The following is a 12012-nucleotide window of genomic DNA, read 5'->3' on the forward strand; positions in this document are numbered from 1 at the left end:
TTGATTATTGCAGCAATACCGATTATAGTTATTTTTATGAAACGATGTCACTACTGCTTGACATCAAGCGGTCCGAAAAGCTTATGGAATTTATAATTCAAATTTCATAATCGTTTATTCAGCACAACAACTCATAGCACTCATTAAATTCTGTTTGCCGTTTATGCCTAAAAAAATAGCTAAATTTCTATTATATATTTCCCAAAATATTTGTTCAATATGAAATAGTATGTAATTACTGGCACTAAAATATAATACAAAGGATTCATAAATAAAGAATAATAAAAATTAACCTGTACAGATAGTAATTAGTTGTCAGCGGTCTATGATGCAACTTTTTTCTCTGCAACAAAAATCTTTTTACTATTTGTTGGACATTCTATTACATCGAAAGATAAGAGAATCTAAGAACGTTAAAGGATAGCTGGTTAAGAATCTGAGAATAATCTATGGCATTGTTGTTTTATTATGATTATTTGTTAAATTTATCTGGAGCAGATTGTAGGCAAATCCAGATTCAGGATATAATTTTGTTGGATCGTTACTGCTTTATTTTAAATTGTTCACAGATCCTTAATATTATTCTCAACGATTCATGTGCATCAGTACAAATGTTAGCTATATCATTATTACACCTTGTCGCCAATTTTATAAATCGATTGCACACATTTCCTGATTAGATTCTAATCCGTCTCTGCTACAGTTACCTAATAATTTTCCATCCTTATAGTTTTGTTTGTTCACCGAACTAAAAACTCATTTGATGAACGTTTTGGGTGTAGCAAGAATTTCTATTCAAAGCAATTACTCGCAATTATTTTGCATTTACATCATTTCTCTTGCCCTGATGTTTTATAGTTTAATTACATATTCCATTGCATGATTTTTTTTAAAACTATTTTTTTGTTATTGTCGAGTTCAACAACATTTTAAATAGAAAATAATTATTTCCTTTCTCTCAAGTTAAATTTTTCCATTACAAGTAATGCGGCATTCAACGCGAATGTAATTGATTTTAAGTTACAGACTTATGTTAGCAAATGAATTATAGAATAATTATTAAAAAATATGTCATTTCAAAATGAAATTAAAAAAACTATTTAAAAAAAAGTTTCAAAAAAAATCAAAATTTTTACGATTTTTCTAGGTACTAAAAATACACGTGATGTTGTGTCGGGGTGGATTGCTAATTTTGGAGGGGGTCCAAAAATCCATAAAAATCGCTCACGTGATTAATGGACCCTAGGGGTTGCTAAATCACAGTTCTTATTAACTAAGTCGATTGTTTACTCGTATCGGGAAGTTCAGGCAACCTTCTTAAATGCAAAATGCCACTTACGCTTAGTTTAATTTGTTATCTTATTTTTTTTCAGATGAGGTAACTCTGGCAGTGTGCCCTGGCATAGGTAACTCTTCGGAGTCGGTCTACATTCGCACATTTGTCCATTACGCACAATATTACGGATACAGATGTGCCGTACTTAATCATATTGGTGCCTTATCTGGAGTGCCTGTCACTAGCTCTAGAATTTTCAGTTATGGTATGTAAATAAAGCTAAATTATAAAAAATAATATTTATAACAAAAAACGTCTAAGGACTTTATTTCATAATATAATCTGTCTGTCTTTGGAAAAACAACTGTTACAGATTAATATCTTAACAAATTGTATTCCAATGGCTTATAGGCTACTTGAAAATGAATTAAATCAATTTTAAAAGAATTAGAATAATTACACTATATTAAGAAATAGCTTTATAAGAAAGAATAGAATAGTAAAAAATGTTTCGACGATTTTTATGAATTTTTATTTGACGGTAGAGACCATAGTCTTATAGATCGTACTAAAATATTACGGCCCTACGACAAGTCGTTCAATTTTGAAAATTCGTCAAAGTTTGCAAAAATAAGTATCGTTTTTTATGCGTTTGTCAAAATTAGAAATTTCATCGACGTTTGCTTAGAAACCTCTGAACCGATTTCAAAATTTTAAAAGCCCTCAATGTATTTCTATGTGGATTATCTTTTCTCGGTTTTGTGCCACGAAGCAGAAAAGTGAAAAAAATTTTCGTCCACGTGTTAGCTCTCAATTCTGAATCGATTTTAAAAAAATCAAAAACTGTTCGAAAGATATTGGTTGGGAATGATACTGATAAGCTTTTGGTAAAAATCTACCGAGCCGTTTTCTTGAAATTAACCGTTGAACCAATTTTTTTGGCGATTTTTATGAACCTTTTTTGGCAATAGATATCATAGTCTTATAAAACATACTAAAATGTTACGGCTTTACGACAAATAGTTTAATGTTAAAAGTTCATCAAAGTCTGAGTAAATATTGTAGTCAAAATTGGTGTCAAAAGTTGCTTTTGTGATGAGATGAGTTAAACATTTATTAATTCATAAAAATTTAAAATGATAAGCTACAATTTTAGGGCATACAAGCACTATAGTGTCTCTGCAATATAATTAATATAATTACAGTTAATTTAATTGTGTTTAAGAAAATTCTATTCGAAATTGCAATGTTTAGATTTAATTGATAGCGATAGCTTTATTTTCCATATAAATAGTTGAAAATTTTATCTAAATATCTAAATCTCAAATTTGATTAAGTCAATTACTACACATTTCGGGAGGTTTATGGAACTTGCCTTAAGGCTAAATGCCATTTTCAACTAGTTTAATAATTAATTTAAACGTATATGTAATATAATATAAAGAATATTTGAATTGAATCAATTTTATAAAGCAAATCGAGAGAAGATTTGAAATAAAAGATTTAAAGAAATTACAGTATGTATACTTAAGAATAGATTAGAAGAACTTACAGTGTTGATTCCATTTATTTTCTTTACTTTAATTAATAGTATATAGAGTTTAATATTAAAATTGTCGAATTTTAGCACATTTTTATTATTATTTTGTACGAGGTTCTGCCAATTTAAATTTGATGCCATTAATTAATTACCTAATATAACTGTTGATGATCATTGTTGAAAATCAACGACATGGAACACTGGAATTAATGCGAATTATTCACGCTATGTCGAACATTCACTTTGTTCTCATGGAGTACTTTGGCTTTCGAAATATAAAAATATTTATTATTGAAATTTGCTTCAACCATTTATAAAAACTTGAATTAAAATTGTTTATATTATATTGCATTTATATTAATTTTTCAGGTCATACCGATGATTATAATGAAATGATTCGACATCTGCAATCACAGTTTCCTCGTTCTAAGATAGTTTGTGTGGGCTACAGTTTAGGAGGCAATATCATCACCAAATATCTTGGTGAAAAGACAAAAATTAAAAATGGTAATATAATTGGAGGAATTTCAATATGCCAAGGATACAACGCCATTGAGTAAGTTTCAATGATAAACTAATTAATTAAGTAATTAATTTAGAACATACAACCCACGCTTTAGAGCTTCAAGCATTAAAGATATTATAAAAGTGTTTCTTGAAAGATATTAATTGGAAATTGCAATGATTAGCTTTTAGTGAAAGTGAAAACAGTTAAAATTTTATCTTAATTTATAAATCTTATTTCTTTATTAAGTCTTACGCTTTTCGTGAAGTTCATCTAAGTTTCCACTTACAGCTAGTTAAGTAAGTCAATTATTTTGAAATTCACTTGGTTTTTAAATATAATATTAATAACCGCATTAAATAATGAATTTCAATAAATTAGTATATTAATAGAACTTATTTTAGATATAAATTTAATTAAATGCACAATAAAGATTAGTGAAGATTCAAATTATCATTTGTAGATTCTAATATAGCATTATTTTAAATTCCTTTCTCCTTGTTTGCAAAATATTTTATTATTTTGATTTTGATATTAATTTTTTGATTTATTATTATTATTTGATATTGGTTTATTTTATTGATTAAAAGTAAATAAAATCATAACACATTATGTGAATTACCTCTAGTGAACTTTTCTAGCAAAATAATTTATTTTATTATTCTGATTTTGATATTAATCATAAAATATTATATGAAATACTTATTATTACTTATTATACTATTTATTACTTATTATACTATTGAGACTTTTCTAGTGAACTTTTCTAATGATTTTCTGTTTGCAAAAACAAACGTGGTATTTAATTTTTATAGAATCTTTCTATATTATTTTAAGCAATGAATATAAACAAGTACAGTTTTTATTAACTTCCCGTATGGCAAGTTATAGTAATCGTAAAAAAATCGAAAATGGAAATTTTTATATATCTTTACGTTTTAGAGGTTTCTGAACATTTAAGCATACTTTAGAAAAATTTGATGTACGTGTGTGTGTAACGGTAACTCAGTTTTTAGGAGAACGGAGCGTCCGATTTTAATAATTCAAAAAACATTTTACTTGTATTGACAATATAAAGAACTGATTAAATATTTCGGAAGACAGGTCCAGAGGTTATGGACGCTCAATAGAAATAAGTTAAACAAAATGTCATTTGGCGGTCAAAAATGGTAATTGGACATATGTACATCAAATTATCAGATATTTTATAGAGATTTTAATAATGTGTACACATTTTGTGTAAATTTTTTTGGGTTCCGTACTAAGATTTTTAATTACGGTACGGGAAGTTCCAGCAATTTGCCTTAAGGCACGATGCCATGCACCCCACTAGTTTTAAATTTATATATAAACTTTGATTGATTAATCGGTTTTCAACGATAACAGATATTCGCGACATTGGATTTCAATATAGACCACTAACGATTTCTAAAACTTTCAAATAGAATACAATATTTTAATTTTATATCTATTTTAAAATGTTTAAAATTTGAATTGATAATTGAGAATTTGCTTAACATTTTTATTTGTCGCCTATTTTGGTATACTATTTGTTTAAAAACCGGGAAGCTCCAGCAATTTGCCTTAACACAAAAATATTAAATAATCACTAGTATATATAATTTGCAATATATTACAAAATTATATATACTATTTAAATACAATATACAATTTAAATAAGCAAATCTATTTTTTTTTTTATTATATGTATTTGTAAAAAACATTTTACATATTACATACTTGCATATCGCAAGTAGCATTAAGTATATTTTTGTTAATTTGCATTTTGTAATATGTTAATTATATTGTAAAATAAGCAAAACTATAGTTTTTGTTAATATATAAATTTTGAATAAACATTTAATATATTACATACATGCACTATCGCAAATTGCATTATGTATTATGTAAATTTGCATTATATAACTTGTTAATATGCATTATGCATAACAAGTCAATTTTTATAATTCTTTTTTATTTTGCAGGGGTACGAAATGGCTACTGAATTGGCAAAATTTTCGTCGTTTCTACTTGTATGTTTTAACAGAAAGTGTGAAGACAATAATTTTGAAACACAGACATATTCTCCTGTCCGATGAAATGAAATTAAAATGCCAATTGAATGAGAGAGATATAGCATCGGCAGCTACTTTGCCGGAATTGGATGACGCCTATACGAGGTATGAATATAAATTAATTGCAAATGATATTTGAATGTAGCTACTGGAATATTAAACAAATCATCTCTATGAATTTCTCTATTGGTACTATATATTCAGCATAACTGATAGAAACATGTATTAAGTTTCAGCACAATGCGGTAATAATAATAGTGAATCATGACAATAGATTTATAACATATGATAACTAGTCACATATTTTTTTTACAATTTTTGTTCCACACTACAAACATTTAAAAGGCCAAACTTGTAAAAACATTTAGTTAAGTGCAAAGTTTTTTGTCTACAGTTTTCTCAAACAATTTTGAAAATCCAAAATCTCTTCGAAAGATATTAGTTAAGAATTGAGCTGATTAATTTTTAGTAATGTTCAGCAAAGTGAAGTGACTTTGACTATTGCACTAAAACTTTGAATAGTTATACAATTTTTGGTCCAAATGAACATCCTAAAATATTATTATTCTACAATAAGTGGTTTCATTTTTAAAATTCATTAAAGCCATTGAGTTAAGATATACACCATCTATGTTCTCAAGTCTGTGTTTGTGCAGCTGAATCACTATATGTGAACTATATTTATTTAAATTCATATTTGTATCTATATAAATTATATAAGAGGGGGGGGGGGCACATTCATATAAAATATTCTTTACAGTTTAAATAAAAATGCATAAACTCCATGCTATGTGTAAATTTTACATATACCAGGGAATGTATGCAACTTGCAAAATGCCTCTTACATCTAGTTTTAATTAATTTTGTTTAATAAATGCAATACCCATGTTAGTATTTTATTTATAGAAAAGTTCACAAGTTTCCATCTGTAAACGCTTTATACAAATGGAGTTCCTGCATAAACTACATCCAGGACATTGAAACTCCAATGGTATTTATAAATGCTAAAGACGATCCTTTACTCCATGACACTCTTCTAGATCCTATAAGAAAAATTGCTGGTGAGTTATTAATTTTGCTTTATAAAATTTATCAATTGCGACTACAAGATGTACCTAATTGTAATTCATATTTTATATTTCATTTTTTTTATTTAGGTTCTTCTAGAAGAATGATCTACGTAGAACTTTCTCATGGAGGTCATCTAGGATTCTTTGAAGGGGGTCTCATATACCCCAATCCCGTTACCTGGATAGATAGAGCAGTGATAAGCTTGGTTGGAGGTCTCCTGCTTGCACATAATGAAAGAGCTATTAAGCCAATTTAGATTTATAATTATTATTTATAAAAATTTATGAAATAATTTTTTGTTATAAATTGTGGATTTATTTTTTTATTTGTGTTTGTCTATTGCATCTTGTGCTCAGTTATTCGATGTTATTGAAGTTATTTTCTAAATTTATATATATGCAGATGTGAAGATCAATATATGTCTTAAAAGTTAAGAGAATTAGAGAAAAATAAAAGAAAAAAAACAAAATAAAGATATATTTTTGTAGTCATAAAAAGTCGCTTCACATTCCACTGGCTTTTTTATAAATACTTAGATTAACAATAATGTGATTTATTTACTTATACCTTTATATAAATTGGCAATAAAACCTTCCTGGAAAGGTTTTCCAATTTTTTATGGTTGCTATTTTTAAATAGCATATATGTAATTAACTATAAAATGTGTGAATTCATGTCTTTATGCCAAAAATTAATAAATATTTTTAGCAATGATGCTAAGAATCCATTAATATAAATTATAGAGTTTTAAGATATGTTGAGTTGAAATTATATTGTGTATTACCATGTTGAAGAAATATTTGGAGTATATGGCATTGCTTATATGTAAGTCACATGTGTGGCAAATGTTTCAAAGAATTCAAAACGGTAGCATAGTTAATTTTATTTCCATTAATTGTTAAGTGATCAATGTATTATAATTGTAAGATTTTTATTTTTCATTTGCTGTTTATTTTTTAATTTCTAATATATAATCAAAACGTTTCTGCTCAACTTTAAATTTTCTAAATTTAATTACTATTATTTAGATTATAATGTTTAATTATTATTGTATGATTGCATATACTATTGTTCTGCAGAAATTTGAGAAGACAAACTGGTCTTCTCTATTCTTGACATAGTCATATCAAAGTCATACCGTTTACTAAAACCAAAAGACAAAATTTGAAATGTCTTCTTAGTTCTGTAAAAAGTTGTGCAATCAAACCACATTGTGATAAAATATTGTTAGAACTTAGCCTGGGCATCAACAAATGTTTATTTTGTGAGTTATTGAAATAAAATATACAAAATGAATATTTATATATATTTAATAAAGATTATGATTTGTAAATAAAGGACAGACTTTATGTACAAAAATGTTGAATAAATTATAATAATAAACTGTATTTTATATTAATACTACATCAACACATTTATTTTAAGTGAGTACTGTCGACTGTATCCTAAGTGAGTACTGTCAGCTGAGGATACACTTCACAGCTGGTGAAGAATCTTATCTCAAATTTCTAATATTTCTAAGTCTAAATTGAATTCCAAAGTTATAATTATTTCAAGTATTTTAGCTAGAATTAATATTAAAATCCGAATTATTTTTGATATTCAAAACATTTTTAATTTGGATTTTTGGACGATTACAATAAATTACTTCATTTGAAGTTAAAAAGGTGTAACATTCAGCCGAATTAAATATAGGTTTATATGGTCCAGAATCTGGTTTTTCTCTGGTTATATGGTTCCTCAATGAAATAATCAATCTCGTCAAAAAACATATTTTATAACATGGAAAACAAGAAAAATGTTATTTTTGCGGATAGAAACTTACAATGAATAAATAACTTTTGTTAAAAATGTTTATTTATCTACAAATTCTTGTACTTGATTCCTAAGGTTTAATTATCCCAATTTGAAATTTTCCGTTTTTTCTTTTATGTTTGCATACCTGTGCGCAAGTATTTGTATATGACTTCACACGTTTCAAACGCAACAGTTGTCAAAATGTTATTTGGAGGTTAAGTTTGCGCAAACAAGAAGCAATCTACTAAAATTATTAAAGCAAATGATTTAAGACGTTTCCTAAATATTTAAATTATTATGGAGCAGAATATACAAAAATGTGTGGTTGCTTATTTTAAGTATTTAGCTAAGCATAACCAACTTAGCAAAAGTGTTAATGAAAGTTGCACTTCAACTCTAAATCGTACACTTGCAAAATGTCGTCATTTAGCTTTAATGAAAAGTAATAATATTTTGTGAATATAAATTACAAATATAGTGTGTAAATTTGATTCAATTTTTAGGGCTGTACAGAGTGTAAATGAAGATGAAAATCATTTAAGAAAGCGATTGATATACTCTCTGTTATTGGAAATAAATGATTTAGTGTGTTCTGTTATGAAGTTAACGTAAGTTTTTTGTCATCTTACTAGTATAAAGGTAAAAGGTGTAATCTTATATTAATTCCACTTAAAATATAATATTAATGCTATATGTATATGTAGATATATCGGCTTTTGATTGTAAGAAGTTTTAATTGCCATCATTGATTTATTGCATTTTGAATACTGTATTATTTTGCTCAGAGATTTCATTCAATTAGTCTGTATTATTTGTAGGATTATGTAATGTATACATGTTATATTTTATACTGAAGTTTGTTTTTGAAAAAGGTCTTGATATTCGCTTTTTTTATTATTTATTTATTTGATATAATTCATACATACTGTATCTCAGTCAAACAATTGTTCTGGTATGAGAGATCACAGCAATTATAACAAAAATAAAATCTAAATTTTATGTAACAGACTTAAACATTAAGGGTGCATTCGACTTGGACGCTTACGCGCTGTGAGCGCGCCGTGAGCGCGCTTTCATCGTTCGACTTGGCGCTGTGAGTGTCACATAAGCACGCTCGTAGCACCATCGTAGGATGCTCGTAGCACATATTTTGCGCTCACATACGCTCACGCCACAGAGGTAGGGCAGCGTGTGAGCGTGAGCGTCAGTTGTTTTTACTATCTGTCATTTCATTTGTTATTAATTGTCAAATTCTTTATAATTCCGCAAAAATGGCAAGCTGTAGATCACAATTATTTTTTAATATTAATATTGATATTAATTAATTTTAAATTTAATTATTTTAAATAATTTTAAATTTCAATTTTAATATTACTATTACTTAAGCATAAGCTAACCAAATTTCATTTATTCATTAATTGTTAAATTTTTTATAATCCCGCAAGAATGCCAAGTTGTATATCACATTTATTTTAATATTAATATTAATATTAATTAATTTTAATTTAATTAATTTTAAATAATTTTAAATTTTAATTTTAATATTAATATGAATTAAGCATAAGCAAACCAAATTTCATTTATTATTAATTGTTAAATTGTTTATAATCCCGCTGAATGATCAGAAGTAATAAAATTTACACACAATTACCGTTAATGCCAGTTGCCGCCATTTTGATGCTTATTGACGCTCACAGTTTCCAAAACGAACGGAATTTAGTTATCGATTCTGAGCGCTTATCGGCCAAGTCGAACGCTAAAAATCGTGCTTATAAGCGTGAGCGCTCACAGCGCGTAAGCGTCCAAGTCGAACGCACCCTAGACATATATTTTTACTTATTACTATTATACTATTATACAACCACACAGAACGCTTGCGTACATACATAATACTATACTTAATGTGATTAATATTTTACAAAACAGAAGTAATATAGTATTTAAAATAGGGATTTTAACTCATTTGTTCATTTGTCTCTTATGTAATTTTTCAATTTATTTGAAACTGTTTAGGTCTGTCATTGTTTTTAGTTCGTCTGGTAGTTTATTGTAAAGGCTGCTTGCACTTCTCAGAGGACTTACAAGTCCTTTACTCGATTTAGCATGTTTCATGTGAAAGTTTCGGTTTTGTCTTAAAAGGTATTAAAATTATATTCAACGTAATTCCAAACTTCAATTAACTTAACTTAATTTAGCTGCCTTCTTTCAAATAGTTGCAACATAATTCCAACATGGGATTGCTCATATAAAAGTTCAGATTATTATTTTTTTAAATTTATTTGAATTATAATATAAATTTTGTACATCTTAGACAGACGGAAATGTCTGGTTTGAGAGATCATACAAAATATCTAATAGTATATATTTATTTTATGTATATCATTATTATATATATAATATGGTCATTACAACATTTATATCATTTATTCTATAATTCAATCATACATTTCTTCATTTTTACATTCATACATTGGTCTAATTTATTTATCTAGGTTTTCTTTATAATATTCTTTTAACTTAATTTCTTCTCTGGTCATCTTTATCTATTTCGAAAGCCCATTTGAATGATTTTTGGAAACACTCCATATAATGTTCCACCTGGTTTTATTTGTTCTTGTTTGTTTTAGATAAAAATGTTCCTGTTGTCTTGTATTGTGCTCATTTACTTTCTTATTTATAAATATCTATGAGCATGTTTTAATTTTGTTATTTTTAATCTTATGTATTAATTTACATTATTCTATTTTAATAATTTTATTTAATGGTAGGTTATCTGTTACATATTTAATTTGCTTAGTAGGTGTGAAATAGAGGAGATTATAGATTATTCTTGTTCTTTTGTTAATTTCTGAATGCTTTCTATATTTTATTTGTGGTTTGACTCTATACATGATTATAGGCATTATGTGCGCTTTCAGTATGAAAATATTGTGTTTTGTTCTATAGTAGTGTATTCTCTTCAGTGTTCCTATTAGTTCGACTATCTTTTTTATCACTCTGTTTATATGGTCTGTCCGAGTTAATTTTTGATTGAGTCCTAGATATTTTATATTGTCTACCTCTTCAATTTCAGTTTTATTAACTTTAAGCTTTATTTCTTTCTTTACTTCTATTTGTTTTGAAATATATGTATTATATTATATATTCTAATTTATTTATATCATATAATTATTGTATTATTGTATGATTTTTAGGTCAACATTAGAAAAATCAACAGGGGAACTTAGAAATAAATTCAATGAGTTTGAGCAATCAGTGAAAGATTATGATTTTCCCGAAAATAGCATCCTAACAAATGGAAATTCTTTGCAACCTTCACTATCAGAATTACTGGAACTTGCAAATGATTCTTGGACATACTATGAAGCGTACATAGGTGAAATACAAATTAGTTTACAAATTGCAAATTTAACTAAAGAAGCTGAAATAGAAAATATATTAGAAATATTAAAAAGGAATTTGAATGACAACGATATTGATGATTTCATAGCGATAACTCAGTTTTGTGAGCAGGTTGATGTGAGTACCACATAATGCAAATTTATGGTAAATATTTATTTATTGAATATTTGAGCAATCATAAATTACATATAACTTATTAGTGTTTATTCAAAATGATGACCTTGGGCTGTGATAAACTTATCAATACTAATATGTTTATTTAGATTAAATAAATATAATAAAAAATAAGTTTATCGATAATACTTTTTGTGTTGATCATTATTGACAATGTTATATATCAAATATA

The 12012-nt window shown here is 26.7% G+C and overlaps 2 protein-coding genes across 2 annotated transcripts; both read left to right on the top strand.

Moving 5' to 3' along the window:
- Positions 1-1373: 1373 nt before the first annotated feature.
- Positions 1374-6802, top strand: LOC113380189 (abhydrolase domain-containing protein 2-like; the record flags this gene model as incomplete). Its single annotated transcript, XM_026619587.1, has 5 exons — positions 1374-1541; positions 3186-3372; positions 5307-5501; positions 6303-6457; positions 6554-6802. Coding segments are annotated over 5 exons (875 nt in total), but the record flags the coding sequence as incomplete, so codon positions are not given.
- Positions 6803-7252: 450 nt separating this feature from the next.
- On the top strand, positions 7253-11798 carry LOC113380188. Its single transcript, XM_026619586.1, has 3 exons — positions 7253-7292; positions 8743-8872; positions 11459-11798. The coding sequence occupies exons 1-3, from the start codon at positions 7253-7255 to the stop codon at positions 11796-11798; spliced, it is 510 nt and encodes a 169-aa protein (XP_026475371.1).
- Positions 11799-12012: the final 214 nt, after the last annotated feature.

The sequence above is a fragment of the Ctenocephalides felis genome, unplaced genomic scaffold, assembly GCF_003426905.1.
Source record: "Ctenocephalides felis isolate EL2017-DRISC unplaced genomic scaffold, ASM342690v1 CF-g0.4_SCAFFOLD_01918, whole genome shotgun sequence".
NCBI classification, from domain to species: Eukaryota; Metazoa; Arthropoda; class Insecta; order Siphonaptera; family Pulicidae; genus Ctenocephalides; species Ctenocephalides felis.